At 47.7% G+C, this 16,283-nt stretch overlaps 1 protein-coding gene and 1 pseudogene across 1 annotated transcript; both read right to left on the reverse strand.

The window, feature by feature from the left end:
• Positions 1-2,398: 2,398 nt before the first annotated feature.
• Positions 2,399-3,862, reverse strand: LOC117191604 (annotated as a pseudogene).
• A 145-nt stretch (positions 3,863-4,007) lies between these two features.
• On the reverse strand, positions 4,008-4,759 carry LOC117191605. The gene is made up of 2 exons (XM_033396423.1): positions 4,459-4,759; positions 4,008-4,399 (listed from the first exon to the last, which is right to left on the reverse strand). Exons 1-2 carry the CDS (start codon positions 4,757-4,759, stop codon positions 4,008-4,010), a joined length of 693 nt encoding a protein of 230 aa, XP_033252314.1.
• Positions 4,760-16,283: the final 11,524 nt, after the last annotated feature.

Raw genomic sequence — 16,283 nt, forward strand, 5'->3', positions numbered from 1 at the left:
GGGTGAGGGACAAGGACAGCTGGCCAGGACATATCAACTTGTAATTGTGACAATTGCTGTCAACAAAGCCAGCAGCGATGGGGCATGGTGGCAACAGGAAGCCAGACAGCGACTGCTTAGCCAGACCATGTCTTTTTTTTTCTATCTCCATCTCTGTATCCACCTCTTTGGGTCTTTCTCTTTCCCCTTTCCTTGGCGTTGACAATTTTTTGACAAATGCTGGCTGATTTCTGGGCAGATCAGGAAGCAAAATGAATGTGTGCCTTACAGAACTTGGAAAATGTACAAGGAAATTTCAAATTTCAAATGATTTTCGCACAAAAGTAACCTACAGAATTCTCTACAGGTTCTCTCGCCATTTTGGGGGCTGGCTTTTCACAATAAATTCGCGATTTAGCTTCAGTTTGTTGACTCCATCCTTCTGCTGCTGCTGCTGCTCCTGGCTGGCTTCTTTGCCCCCAACCAGTGGCTCTTCACTTTTTTTCTGCCATTTGGACCATTGACTAAGCCAAACAAAGTCTGATGCCCGAATTTATTATGCTCACTCCAATTTCTGGCTGGACTTGTCCATTTTTTTTTGCTTTCAGTTTTTGTTGTATCCTTTTTGTTTTGTTTGTTTTTTGGTTCTCTAGCCTTTTTTAATTCAATTTATTTTTGGATTTATACGTATTTATGCACATGGGATTCATTTCCGCTTACGGTTTTCTAACTTTTCGCGAGAACCGTAGGAAAAAAAGCGCGTTTTTAATGAAAATTGATGCAGCAAAAGTGCGCAGAGGTTATTGGCGTGCCTAAATTAATGTCGAGGATATTCCCGGCCCGGCCTGACCCTGAAGCAGAGCCCGGAATCTGCATTGTGTTCAATAAAATTTTGACAAAGTGGCTGTGAAGAGCGGTGGAGCGGCGGGGAGAGAACTCAAACAAAAGCCAACAAACCAAAAATCAAATTACAACAAAATTTATCCCAGCAATGAAATTTTCACCGCAACACATCGCACAGCACACACGTCCTCCTTCACGTGTCCCTGATCAGCACATGGGCCAAAAATTGTATAACTTCATTAAATAATTGCGCGACCCGAAATGCAGCGACGACAGCCGCAAGGGGCTGTGGCAACGGTGTCCTGGAAAACTTTTCCGAAGGCATCACTAACTGGCAAAAGACGGACGGGACCCGGGATGGCCAGGTAAGAAGGCGACTTACAACTTGCAACTTCAACCAGACTCACCGACACCCCCCGGGTCCGGTCGCTCTCCTGCCACACTTTGTTGCCCCTGCTATGTTCTGGCCTGTTCCGGCATGTGTTGCAGGTGCTCAAATATTGAATTTACGATTTTCCATTGAACATTTTCGGGATCGTGTCCGTGTTGTGGCGTGGCCTTCGGGGTGTAAATTGGGCAAGGTTTGCCCAATACTTGTACTCAATTAGGCAAAATATCCAACGATATTTGAGTAGTTGCTGCGACCAGAGTTTGGCTGTGATGTGGGTTGAAGGAAGCACAAAAAGTACAGATTTAATAAAGAAAATTACTTGCTTTTAAACAATACGAATTAGTTGAAAAGCGTACGCACTACTTCACATATTTTAGCTGTATGCTTGGCAATAGGTTGTACGCCCAAAGATTGGCAGGTGGAAAAAGCAAAGGGGAAGCTCTTTCTTTCCAGAGACACCGAGCAAAGGAGTAGTTCCCCATGGACACATTGGAGGAGATCCTTTCAGGACTTCTGTTTGACTAGAAGCAAATCGGAACGCCCCCTGCTAAATGAAAACAATATATGCCAGGAACTAAGGAAAGTGCAATTCAGTGCAAAGTTATTTATTTGAATCGATCTCTTGGCACCTAAGAGTGTCTCCAGTCTCTCAATGTCCTTATGAAAAACTTTCGTTGCCATGGATCGACTTCGTTTTCTTAAATTTCCATACATTTGAGGCAATTAAAATCTGATTATCGGACTTAATTAAGGGCATATTGAAAATGTATTTACATATGCAGCCCAGCCGTCTTATCAGCAGTGCAATAATTTACAAATTATCAACAGTTGCAGTTGGTAGTGGCATAGCCCCCGCTGCTCATTTTCTGTAATTTTCAATAAATGCAGCGACTATCAACTGTCTGCCATCGTCGGAAGGGAGCAGGGAGGAGGTGGGGAGTTGGGGCCTGCCACAGACCACAAGGCGTGGGAATTATTTTAATTTTAATTTGCTTATTTTATATTTCAATTAAGTGCGTACTCTCGAAATATCGGTTGTAAAAGCCATCTCCTTTGACTACTCGCGTATTTAAGCTTTGTATTTGCTCTAAAGTGCAAGATTAAAACTACTATATTCATATCCTGGTATATTCTTAAAAAAGAGCGTATAAAACACTAATGAGGAACTGATGGCTAGAGCAACTGCTAGACGCTTTGCTTTGGTGCGTCTGTAGCGGCCAGATCTGGCTTACCACTATCAAAGTTGGTGAAATGCAAGGGCGTACGGATTCGTCGATGGCTAACCTCGCCGATGAACACGTGCCAGATGTAGGCCGAGTAGGAAAGCCTCGACAAGGGCTGCCAGGGGGGGGGGGGGGGGGGGAGAGGAAGCTGTTGGCCAGTCCACCATGGCCCTGCATGCAGGCAAAGACCACCCAGCAGAGGGCCAGGGGCCAGCCCATGCGGGTCGTGTAGAACACGGCCTGCGTCAGAATCGATGGCGAGGGTTTCAGCAGCTTGGCGTAGACAGAGCAGCCAGCCGGCCCACACGACGAGGCGGCTGAGCCGGAACGGGAACGGGAAGCCAATCAGCCACGGAGCCGCATGGGTGTGTGATGGAAAGTAGAGCTTCCGCTGCTTCTCCACGGTCGGGTCACCTTTTCTGATCGCGGAGGGGCATGAGCACGGGAGGAAAGAGTAGATCTCTCGGGGGGAAACTTACTTGAAGATCACTTGGTACTTGTTGGTCAGAATGGTGGCGAAGAGGCACGACGAGAGCAGCAGCATCAGCAGCAGAATTCCCGCAGCTCCCTTCTTGCCCCACCTGTAGAGAGCGATCAGAAGAAACGGGGCAACGAGATACAGCTGCATGTCCACGGCCAGATACCAACTATGGGGAATGCACTAAAAATAGTTCAAGGGTCAGAGGGTGTGTCGACGGGCGCCCCAATGTCACCCACAATCTCCTTGGTGGCGTAGTTCTGCACATAGAGGAGGGTCCAGAACCAGGTGCGCTCGCACACGGCATAGTCCCCAAAGTTGACTTCCTCGGACAGGGGTCCGTCGTCCAGGAGGGGCAGTAGCTTCATCGACACGAGAATGACGGCCGCCACCATCGGTGTGAGGCGCAAGTACCGGTGCTGGTACATCAGCGGCACGTTGATCCTGCCCTTGGTTCTGCCAAATCAGAGGTAAACTTAGACCAGCCTCGCCGAGACGGATTAGACGGCGGCACTCACTTCTCCAGAAAGCGCAGGGAGACCACGACTACCAGCAGCCCGCTGAGGAAGAAGAACGTGTCCACGGAGAACGGGGCGTATATGATGAAGCTGGAGAAGGCCTGCTGCACCCACTGCAAGAAGTTCGAATGGGTTGGAAAGGGTGTGACCGCCTAGATGGCATTGCTATGGCAGCGGTACCTACGCTAAGCAGATCGCTTTGGTTGATACTGGGCGATATCAGGGCGTAGATGTATTCGTGGCCAAATATCACCCACATAAGCGACAGGCAGCGTATGCCATTGAGGCAATGGATGACGTTGGGACTCGACTTGGGGTCCACGATGGCAAAGAGACTCCGGGAACTGGCTCGAGCGGAGAACGTACCGACCAGACGGGGCGGTGGCGTTTCTGCCGGAGAAGGGAAAAGCATTAGCCGGGCTGGGACAGAGTCCGGCTCTTCTCACTCACTCGTATCTCCGCACAGGAGGTAGTCGTAGACAGTGCAGATAATCGTCGCAGAAGCCAGAACTGATAGCAGCACACTGGCGTGAACAGGGTGAACAGCCTGGTTAGTCGCGGCCAAATGATTTCAGCTAACATTTCAGTACATACATGGTCACAATGGTGAGGCTGTCCAGGGATGGGGTCTCGCCTGTCCGGCAGGTCGCCTCGTCTATGGCAAACTTCTCCTTGGCATCACTGACACCGAGCAGCCGCTGAAGAAGCTGGCCCAAAATGGTCTCCATAAGCGCGGCAGAGCAGGAGGACGGGAAGCACACAGCGGTCCTCATGTTGGTGGCCTTCAAGAGGTCCATGTCAAAGCCAAGCCACTTGGCAATAGGCAGCTCCAAGAGGCAGTACTTCCCCTGAATGCTGTGCCCCTCGCTCACCGCCTTGTGCACCCCGGTGCACTTGTCGTAGTTGTCCATATCGATGATATTCCCCTTCAGATAGCCAGCCGGTATGGTGCCCCACGAATCAATCACTATGAAAAGTCACACATTGCCGAGCGTTTTGCAAAATTAGTTGAAAAATGCCACTTACTGTTGAGGGCCCACAGCCGTCCCGTCGTCAGACTCTGCATTAACTGGGCCATGTCTGCAAGGCACACCAGATCCTGCTGACTGGGCAGCCACCCCTCGAGGAGCTCTGAGTCCGCCTCTGAAATGTTCCGGAAATGCCGAAAGAACTCCGTGCCCAAGGTACGCAGATCCATGAGCCGTTCGTGGTCCACCATGCTGAATCCATCCTGCTCCCCCAAGCCCACCTCCCAATCGATAAAGTGCGGCTCGGCTCTGGCTAGCGACAGCCAACTGAGCAACAACGTGGCCAGAACACCTTTCATATTGGCCCCCACTACCGGTGTTTAATCGAAAACTGTTTCCTGATCCGATGGGGAAACCTATTTATACCTACCTGTAAGGCCCAATCATCGAATTCGATTCCGTTGAATGGACGTTATCTGTGCGGTAATTGTAGATTACTCGCTACTATGAAATGATTAACTTACAGGAGAACACCATATGTATTCCAGCCAGTGTCAATGTTTCTGATAACCAAACAAGAAACAAACAAAAACGAGGGGGAACGCTGTGAGTTGCAGCGGTCACCGCAACTCTACAGTTATACCCGATACTAAGTCAGTATGGCTCTCCTCCGGCAGACGCCGCTAATATTGAACGACACGACAAAGAGTGCGTGCGAGAGAGACAGAAAATCAGTCTGAGCGTGGCGTCGGGCGCTGCGTAGCCACTGCAAATTGATTTGTTGCTTTTGGCTATAAAAATGATCTGATCTAATCCAGATTCAGCAACCGAATAGATATGATCATTATCTATGATTCTGCGTTTTTAGTTTTCTCGTATCCTCAATATTGTGGATGCAACAGATTTTCGTCTTTTGTGGGGGCGGAAGGGGGTGCGGCGAAATTTTGAGATATACGTTTTATAGTGAGATCTAACAGGAGTGCGGATACCAAATTTGGTTACTCTAGCCTTAATAGACTCTGAGATTTGTGAATATCCCAGATTTTCATCCTTTGCGGGGGCGGAAGGGGGTGTGGCGAAATTTTGAAACAAACTCGTCTCGGTCCGATATATTAGGAGTGTGGATACCAAATTTGGTTGCTCTAGCTTTTATAGTCTCTGAGATCTAGGCGCTAATGTTTTCCTCTAAGCAAAGCCGGCTATGCTACGTGTGTGTTAGAGAGAGACAGGGCGAGAAAAAATGAAATTGTTTTCTTGATACTGGCTATAATAATGATACGATCCAATCATACGATCAGATTCCGCAGTCTTAAAGATACGGTCATTCTCTACAATTCTACGTTTTTGGTTTTCTCATATCTTTAAAATTGTGGATGCCACAGATTTTCGTCCTTTGTGGGGGTGGAAGTGGGCAGGCCGAAGTTTTGAAATATTTTTGTAGCAGTGACATATCACAGAAGTCTGGATTCAAAACATCGTTGCTCTAGCTCTTATAGTCTTTGAGCACTAGGCGCTAATAGGGAGGGACAGACGGACGGACGGACAGACGGACAGACGGACAGACGGACAGACAGACAGACAGACAGGGCTCAATCGAATCGGCTATTGATGCTGATCAAGAATATATATACTTTATGGGGTCGGAAACGATTCCTTCTGGACGTTACACACATCCACTTTTACGACAAATCTAATATACCCCAATACTCATTTTGAGTATCGAGTATAAAAAGACCCTTCAAGCGGCGAAGTGGAAATACCCTTGCGGATCGATCGTTCCCGTGGACTGGGATAAATCTTGCAACAGCCCTAAAGTCGCTCACATCCGACAGGTGATCGCCTCGACCGACCTGACTTGATCGGTCAAGGGTGTAGATACCAAAAATTTCGACAGAGCTGCCAGTCCATCACAATCACCGCCACACTTCCCAGAAGGCCGCCGCTTCGTTTGAAAGTAAAACGAGGTGGAACGTTGTGAGTTGCGGCGGACACCGCAACTCTACAGTTATACCCGATACTAAGTCAGTATGGCTCTCTCCGGCAGACGCCGCTAATATTGAACGACACGACAAAGAGTGCGTGCGAGAGAGACAGAAAATCAGTCTGAGCGTGACGTCGGGGGCTGCGTAGCTACTGCAAATTGATTTGTTCCTTTTGGCTACAAAAATAATCCGATCTGATCCAGATTCAGTAATCTGATAGATATGGTCATTATCTATGATTCTGCGTTTTTAGTTTTCTCGAATGTGCAATATTGTGGATGCAACAGATTTTCGTCTTTTGTGGGGGCGGAAGGGGGTGCGGCGAAATTTTGAGATATACGTTTTATAGTGAGATCTAACAGAAGTGCGGATACCAAATTTGGTTACTCTAGCCTTAATAGTCTCTGAGATTTGTGGATGCCCCAGATTTTCGTCCTTTGCGTGGGCGGAAGGGGGTGTGGCGAAATTTAGACACGAAACGGTCAAGGTCCGATATCACAGGAGTGTGGATACCAAATTTGGTTGCTCTGGCTCTTATAGGTTCTGAGATCCTTGAACTCATATTTTGCAATTGGCAAAACCGACCATGAAACCTGTGTGTTAGAGAGAGACAGAGCGAGAAAGAATGAAATTGTTTTCTTGATTCTGGCTATAATAATTATACGATCTGGTTCAGATTTTGCACTCTAGAAGATATAGTCATCTTCTACGATTCTGAGTTTTTAGTTTTATACTATCTTAAAAAATGTAGATGCCACAGAGTTTCGTCCTTTGTGGGGGCGGAAGTGGGCGGGGCGAAGTTTTGAAATATTTTTGTAGCAGTGACATATCACAGAAGTCTGGATCCAAAATATCGTTGCTCTAGCTCTTATAGTCTTTGAGCACTAGGCGCTGAAGGGGACGGACGGACGGTAGGACGGACGGACGGACGGACGGACGGACGGACGGACAGACGGACAGACAGACAGGGCTCAATCGACTCGGCTATTGATGCTGATCAAGAATATATATACTTTATGGGGTCGGAAACGATTCCTTCTGGACGTTACACACATCCACTTTTACCACAAATCTAATATACCCCAATACTCATTTTGAGTATCGGGTATAACGAGGGGGAACGTTGTGAGTTGCTGCGGAGACCGCAACTCTACAGTTATACCCGATACTAAGTCAGTATGGCTCTCCTCCGGCAGACGCCGCTAATATTAAACGACACGACAAGGAGTGCGTGCGAGAGAGACAGAAAATCAGTCTGAGCGTGACGTCGGGGGCTGCGTAGACAGTGCAAATTGATTTGTTCCTTTTGGCTATAAAAATGATCTGATCTGATCCAGATTCAGCAATCTGATATATATGATCATTATCTATGATTCTGCGTTTTTAGTTTTCTCGTATCCTCAATATTGTGGATGCAACAGATTTGCGTCTTTTGTGGGGGCGGAAGGGGGTGGGGCGAAATTTCGAGATATACGTTTTATAGTGAGATCTAACAGAAGTGCGGATACTAAATTTGGTTACTCTAGCCTTAATAGTCTCTGAGATTTGTGAATATCCCCAGATTTTCATCCTTTGCGGGGGCGGAAGGGGGTGTGGCGAAATTTTGAAACAAACTCGTCTCGGTCCGATATATTAGGAGTGTAAATACCAAATTTGGTTGCTCTAGCTTTTATAGTCTCTGAGATCTAGGCGCTAATGTTTTACTCTAAGCAAAGCCGGCTATGCTACGTGTGTGTTAGAGAGAGACAGGGCGAGAAAAAATGAAATTGTTTTCTTGATTCTGGCTATAATAATTATACGATCCGGTTCAGATTTTGCACTCTAGAAGATATAGTCATCTTCTACGATTCTTTTAGTTTTCTCGTATCGTCGAAATTGTGGATGCCACAGATTTTCGCCCTTTGTGGGGGCGGAAGTGGGCGAAGTCTGGTTCCAAAACATCGTTGCTCTCGCTCTTATAGTCTTTGAGCACTAGGCGCTGAAGGGGACGGACAGACGGACGGACGGACAGACGGACAGACAGACATGGCTCAATCGACTCGGCTATTGATGCTGATCAAGAATATTTATACTTTATGGGGTCGGAAACGATTCCTTCTGGACGTTACACACATCCACTTTTACCACAAATCTAATATACCCCAATACTCATTTTGAGTATCGGGTATAAAAATACACACTCTAGTACTTAGCAAGCATTTACGCATCAGATAAGGTATTTGTGGCTAAAAAGAGATTATTATGATTAAAGAAATATATGTTGTTTTCATTGAAGTCAAGGGACTACATATACCTACTTGTAAATACATTTCTTATGCCTCCTTCACTTTCAAGCCATTTGAAACAATTAAAATGGGACTTTATTAGTTGCACATTGACAAAAATAAATAGCTCTATGTGCGGTGTTATCGGAACTGCAATAATTTACAAGTAATCAACAGTGGCAGTGCCACACCTGCAGCTCTACCATCGTCACAGGGGGCACAGAGGTGGGGCCTACCATAATGCGTGGCAATAATTTAGTTTTAATTGGCTATTCTATATTTCAATTAACGGCGGGAGGGACAAAACCAAAACATGCGGAAAAGGTGCGAAAATCTGGATAATAAGTTGTGTGTGTGTGTGTGTGTGTGGGTGTGCGCGCGACTGCAGCTCTCATTAGTACCACACACACACACACAGGGAGTCGATTGTTGGTTTGCATGCGGTCGCATGGGGCGTATGAATAATATGTACAAACATTTCCTGATTCTGCGGTGAGTGGATACTGGTGGTTTAAAGCGAAGAGTTTTACTAAATTAATTTTGGAAAACTGCCTAGAATTTTTTCCCATCTCCGCGACCAGAGCAACCTTTGAACTGCCCATAAATGTCGGGAACACAGCAACAATCGCTTAATTCATAATTAAATTAATTGTTGTAATTACTTCATTAGCGTGTGCTTTCAGCCCCGCTCCTCTGAGCCTTCATTAGTGGCAATTCCCGCACCATTACGAGGGACCGTTCCATTGTTATGTCCTATGTAAATGGCGGCCAAAAAGCGACACCAGAATTATACAATTAGGCGACATTAACATTTGATGCGTTATGTTTACAGTTTCATTTAACTGTTTGCTTCTTCCATCCCTTTATTCGCTTTCCACCCTTCCTGGAGCTGGCCCTCTCCTGCGGGGGACACTATCTGCTTATAGACCGGCACGCAGGTCGTAAGCCTTTGTAATCGATTGTTAGCTAATAGAAAAGTTCTTTGGGGCGACATTATGGGTATTTTTATATAATTTTTCCTTTCTAGGTTAATGAATGTCGTAAAATGGTTGAGTAATGGCTGCGATGGTCTCATTTAATAATGTGAAATTATAAGGAGTCCATTCGGGCCGGCAGTTTAAATTAATAACTAATAGTTTTTCCCAAAACTCCGTTGAGAATCCAGTGGAATCTTCAAGGATATTGGCCATTATCGCTTCACTAATACTTCTTTAAATATAAAATCTTATAAACTCATTCCTATCGTTAGGGAATTCATAAAACATTTGCATTTCAGAGTAGGTTTAGTGATTCTAATCGCATACTAAACTGATATCAAATCCAATTAAAGTCGCTTAAGATTTGGTCAGTCTTCGCCCCCTCCCCCGAGCATTCCACTACCATTCGCTCTGGCCAACATTCATCAAACATTCACAAACATCGAGCATTCAATTAAAATTTTGGTGAAAATATTAACTAAAACATCAATCGAGAGAAACTCGTTCCCCGATCCCCATCCCCATTCCAAATCTCAAACCAGTCTCCCAGCCAACCGCTCGCTCTGCTCCCCAGCCAGCCACTCAATCCACGGGCAAAACTCAGGCGAAAGAGCACCAAAGAGAATGGGCGCCGCTTAAGAGAGAGCTCGCTGTGGATAAAATAAACGAGGGGGAACGTTGTGAGTTGCTGCGTACACCGCAACTCTACATTTATACCCGATACTTAGTCAGTATGGCTCTCCTCCGGCAGACTCAGCTAATATTAAACGACACGACAAAGAGTGCGTGCGAGAGAGACAGAAATTCAGTCTGAGCGTGACGTCGGGCGCTGCGTAGCCAGTGCAAATTGATTTGTTCCTTTTGGCTATACAAATTATCTGATCTGATCCAGATTCAGCAATCTGATAGATATGGTCGTTATCTGTGATTCTGGGTTTTTAGTTTTCTCGAATCTGCAATATTGTGGATTCAACAGATTTTCGTCCTTTGTGGGGGCGGAAGGGAATGGGGCGAAACTGTCAGATATACGTTTTATAGTGAGATCTAACAGGAGTGCGGATACCAAATTTGGTTACTCTAGCGTTAATAGTCTCTGAGATTTGTGAATATCCCCAGATTTTCGTCCTTTGCGGGGGCGGAAGGGGTTGTGGCGAAATTTTGAAACAAACTCGTCTCGGTCCGATATGTTAGTAGTGTGAATACCAAATTTGGTTCCTCTTGCTTTTATAGTCTCTGAGATTTAGGCGCTAATGTTTTACTCTAAGCAAAGCCACCTATGCTACGTGTGTGTTAGAGAGAGACAGGGCGAGAAAAAATGAAATTGTTTTCTTGATGCTGGCTATAATAATAATACGATCCAATTCAGATTCTGCAGTTTAAAAGATATGGTCATTCTCTACGATTCTGCGTTTTTGGTTTTCTCATATCTTTAAAATTGTGCATGCCACAGATTTTCGTCCTTTGTGGGGGCGGAAGTGGGCGGGGCGAAGTTTTGAAATATTTTTGTAGCAGTGACATATCACAGAAGTCTGAATCCAAAACATCGTTGCTCTAGCTCTTATAGTCTTTGAGCACTAGGCGTTAATAGGGACGGACAGACGGACGGACGGACAGACGGACAGACAGACATAGCTCAATCGACTCGGCTATTGATGCTGATCAAGAATATATATACTTTATGGGGTCGGAAACGATTCCTTCTGCGGCAAAAGCAACAGAAAGAAAATACTTGGGGAAAAAAGAAAAATCCACCCACAGCATCGCTCTCTCTATCGCTCTCCATCTCCGTCTCTCTCGCGGCACAGTTTTTTTATACCCGATACTCAAAATGAGTATTGGGGTATATTAGATTTGTGGTAAAAGTGGATGTGTGTAGCGTCCAGAAGGACCGGCATCTGCCGGAGGAGAGCCATACTGACTAAGTATCGGGTATAAATGTAGAGTTGCGGTGTCCGCAGCAACTCACAACGTTCCCCCTCGTTTCTTCTTTATGCGTGTGTGTGTGTGTGTGAGGAAAATTGCCTATGCGCCACCCCAAACTACTATGCGAAATGAGTGTAATGAGCGACCGAGAGAGCCGGCTCTGGGGATGGCTAGCTGGCTCTCTCCGTCTCCCACGCACGTTCCACATACGCCGCGTTATCTATGTATGAAATAGCTCCCCTCTCCCGCGCGCGAGCCATAGTTTTTCTCTTGTTGCTTTTTCTAACTGCATTGCCGTTGGCCGTTAGTGCTTAGATGACGCCTTCCACAGCCCGACCACCCGACCATCGCTGTACATACGCCGTATGTACAGAGTGCGTTGTGTTTTTTATGCATTTACTGGGCGCACGTTTTTTGTTTTTGTGGATTGCCTTCCGTTACGTTTTTTCTCCTCCTTTTTTTTACGGCCGCAAATGAAAAACTGTTCACGGCGCATGCTAGAGTGTTGGATAGTTGGAAGAAAACCCCATTTTTAATTGCAATTTTTAATTAATTAATTTAATTTGTAAACGTAAGAATTGCACACTTTTTCGTATTAATACCTCAGAAATATGACCAAAAACCATACTTTTTCTATAGATACGTAGACATACATAGTCCATCTGTAATCAAACACGATTAAAGCCTATACAACATGCATGCCCTGGCCTCCAACCATTGCAGGGCCTTCGCTATATCTCCTTTATTTCCATCCGCTTTTCTGTCGGAGTTTTTTCCATAGCCGTAGTTTCTATACAAAGCGTGTTGCCCACTTATTTGTGTGTGTTGCACGCTGGCCGTGCCTAGTTCCTGTTACCAGCTAACGGCAATTAATGATATGGCCACAGAGTCACAGCCGCATCAAATGACACGGCCTGGGAAAATGCGGAGCTAGAAAAGCCCTAAAGAACGCCATCAAGGAGAGCAAGAGGGAGTGCTTCCTGCAGCTTTGCGACTCAGCCGAGAAGGATCCGTGGGGACGTGCCTACAAGACGGTAATGAAGCGAATTCATGGCAGCAACGCGGGGTCGCCGTCTGACCCAGACCAGTTGCGGACGATTGTTGAGGCATTGTTCCCATCCGTGGCTCACGGTCTTGCCATCAGTGCCGTCGCACACCAGCCTGCATACTCGGTCGAACCGGTCACGGAGGACGAAATCGTCGCCCTGGCCCAAAGCTTAAAGGCCAAGAAGGCTCCAGGCCCTGATGGAATCCCCAACCGTGCGGTAAAACTGGCGATGGCATACAACCCGCACGAGTTTGCTAAGGCATTCACGCAGTGCCTGCGGGCTTCAGGAGTGGTAGGTCAACGGTGGACGCCATAGGCAGGGTAGTTGACATAGCCTCCAAGGCAGTGGAGGGAACTCGATGGAAGGGCGGCAAGAAGGAATACTGCCTGATTGTCACCCTAGACATCAGGAACGCCTTCAATACGGTGAAGTGGGAGTGCATCCTGGACTCACTTAACCGGCGCGGTGTACCCCAATACCTTCAGGCAATCGTAAGGAGCTACTTCGCGGGGAGGAGGCCGGCGCGCAGACTCACGGCATAACGGCAGGAGTTCCCCAAGGATCAGTGATGGGTCCCCTATTATGGAACATTGCCTACGATGGAGTCATGAGATTAGCTCTTCCAGGCGGATGTCAGCTAACCTGCTACGCAGATGATGTCGCCCTGACGGTGGTGGCCAAGCACCTGGACGTCGTCGAAGCAAATTGTGACACCGCAATCCAGCTGATTGCAGACTGGCTCCGCTCTGCGGGACTAGAGATAGCCGCTCATAAAACCGAGGCAGTATTGGTGAGCACCCGTTCGACTGTGGAGACCGCTCACATCAGGGTTGGCGACCAGAGACTATCGTCGAAACGAGCCATTCGGTATCTGGGCGTGATGATCGGCACCAGGCTCAGTTTCCGTGAACCTAAGCTACGTCCAGGACAAAGCGGCAAACACGAGTCGGGCGCTGTTCCGAATACTGCTGAACACCCGTGGCCCGAAGCAGGAGAGGAGGATTCTGCTGACCAGTGTAGTCCGCTCAGCCATGACCTACGCAGCAGACGTATGGGCGGATGGAATTAAAGTTGCCAGCTACGCTAGGGCGTAAAAGCCACTCATCGCCTCTACGCGCTCCGGATCTGCTGCGGCTTTCGGACCATATCCGACGACGCTGCCCTAGTCCTGGCGGGTGTCCTTCCAATTGACCTTCTGGTGCTTGAGGAGAGGGCCGTGGCCGAAGCCATCCGGGCCGTCGCGGCAAGGAGAGACGCGCGCAAGCAGGCCCGTGAAGGAAGCCTCAGAGCATGGCAAAGCCGCTGGGACGGCTCTGATAAAGGACGGTGGACATCCGGATGTCCGATATTGGATCGGCAGGCGACACGGTGTGGTCAATTTCCATTCCACACAGCTTCTGAGCGGACACGGCTGCTTCAGCCATTACCTTTGGAGGTTCGGCCACGAGGACTCGCCGAACTGTTCGTGGTGCGGCGACGCCACTGAAGACGCTGAGCACATCATTTTTCAATGTGGGCGCTTCTCACTTTTTAGGGAGGAGTTGTGGCGAGCCGCCGGCGGGCAGCTCACGCCGAACAACCTGATCGAGGCGATTGTGGAAGACCCCATGGTATGGTCGGCCTGGAGCAACTTTGCAGCCGGCGCCATGAAGGAGCTGCGTAGGTGCGTCGAAGGAACGAGAGTGGCTAGGAGGAACCATGGTCCCTGCGAAGCAATGCTTTGCGGCCGTCCCGCAGAGACCCGGAACTTCCTGCCGGTCTCTCCAACTCAATACAGCTCCCTGTCTAGCTTTAGTTAAGTCCCAGGCTTATAAAATTTAATAAAATTAAGAGTTAATACAGAATAAAAAAAAAAAAAAAAAAATAAACCTACATAAGTACTCGACTTGCAGCGAGCACGTTATGGCAGATCAGCGAACAGTACACCGTGAGCGACCACAACGCTATCCTCTGCAGTATCCAGACCAGAAGAGCCACCCAGAGTATCGCTACGAGGGGGCACTACAAAGAAAACACGCTGAACACACCAGCCTTCAGGGCAGCCCTAGCAGGACTAGCCGAGGTGGAAGGCGAAGACGATCTAGTGGCACAAGTCATGGGACAACTCGAAAGGGCGTGCAAAGCTAGCATGGAGCGCAGAAAACCATTTAAAGGCCATAGGCCGGTATACTGGTGGAACCAGGCAATTGAGGAGGCCCGCCACGCAGGCGCCAGAAGAGCATACCACAGATCCCGCGGAACAGCAGACTTTCAGGCTCTCAAGGAAACCTTCACCGGAAGAAGGAAGGCACTGAAGAAGGAAATCAAAAATAGTAAAAAACGAAGTTTCCTAGATCTCTGTGACGAAGCCGAAAACGATCTCTGGGGTAAGGCCTACAAGGTGGTCATGAAGAAGACCGGCGCATTCAAGCACGCGGCACCAACGGGAGCGTGGCAATCGTTATGGCGTGGAGGCAATCGCAGGATACGCAGGTAGTACCCCCAGTGACCCCGCATGAGTTGGCAGAACTAGTAAAGAGAGTGCCAAACTGCAAGGCACCAGGACCAGACGGCATCCCAAATCGGGCCCTCAAGCTGGCTATTAACCTGCACCCGACGATCTTTGCGCAGACCTATACCAAATGTCTCACCGATGGGTGCTTTCCTGGAAGATGGAAGAAGCAAAAGCTGGTGCTGATACCAAAACCTGGGAAAGACACGGAGGACCCATCGGCATACAGGCCTATCTGCCTCATGGACGGCGCAGGTAAGATGCTGGAAAGCGTAATCAGCGCAAGGTTAACGGAGGCAATCGAGGCCGCTGGTGGACTCTCCGACAGCCAGTACGGCTTTAGGAAGGCTCGCTCTACCTTGGATGCGCTAGACAAGGTGTGCGGCACTGCCAGAAAGGCCTTGGAAGGCACACGATGGCTCGGCGGGGCCAAAAAATACTGTCTGGTGGCAACACTGGACGTGAAAAACGCATTTAACTCGGCATCCTGGAGCAGGATAATGTCCTCCCTGCGCACACTCGAAATCCCCGGATATCTACAGGCGATTGTCAGTGACTACCTGGATAACAGATGGCTGATTTACGACACGGAAGATGGCCCTCGGTCATACTCCATCACGGGAGGGGTCCCACAAGGATCTGTACTGGGACCTCTACTGTGGAATACCATGTATTTATTTATTTATTTATTAAATTAACAAATTATCTGTTAATAATGGTACTTAGATTAAAGGCGGAAAAGGATAAGTTAAAAGTTAGCTAAATTTAAATGATTATAAATATTGCATGCAATTAGTTTAGGAGACAGTTCAGGGAGTTATAATTATGGCATAAAACCCTAAAAGGTTCATGATCAGCATAATTAGACCTGCATATGGGTAGACGGATAGGCCTAAAAGTACGGGTAGGTCTGGATGGAACGGCCAAGTCAATCTGACCCAAGAGAGTTTGGGAGTCAACAGTCCCAAGAAGGAGCTTGTGCACGAGCATTACGCCATTGCATATTCTGCGATGGTGAAACGACGGCAGGTCGATAAGATTTCGCCTAGACCGGTAGGGTGGCAAGATTCTACCCGAGTCCCAGTTAAAGTTCCGAAGGGCAAAAATTAAAAATTGCTTGTGCACGGATTCAATAACAGCCTGCTGCTCTTTATACTGCGGGCTCCACACACAAGAACAATACTCCAATATAGGACG

This window comes from Drosophila miranda, assembly GCF_003369915.1.
Source record: "Drosophila miranda strain MSH22 chromosome Y unlocalized genomic scaffold, D.miranda_PacBio2.1 Contig_Y1_pilon, whole genome shotgun sequence".
Classification (NCBI taxonomy): Eukaryota; Metazoa; Arthropoda; class Insecta; order Diptera; family Drosophilidae; genus Drosophila; species Drosophila miranda.

Coding starts and splice junctions, on each gene's coding strand:
- LOC117191605 (XM_033396423.1), bottom strand. CDS start 4,759: ATGAAAGGTGTTCTGGCCACGTTGTTGCTCAGTTGGCTGTCGCTAGCC. Junction 4,400..4,458: donor ACGGCTGTGGGCCCTCAACA/GTAAGTGGCATT, acceptor GACTTTTCATAG/TGATTGATTCGTGGGGCACC.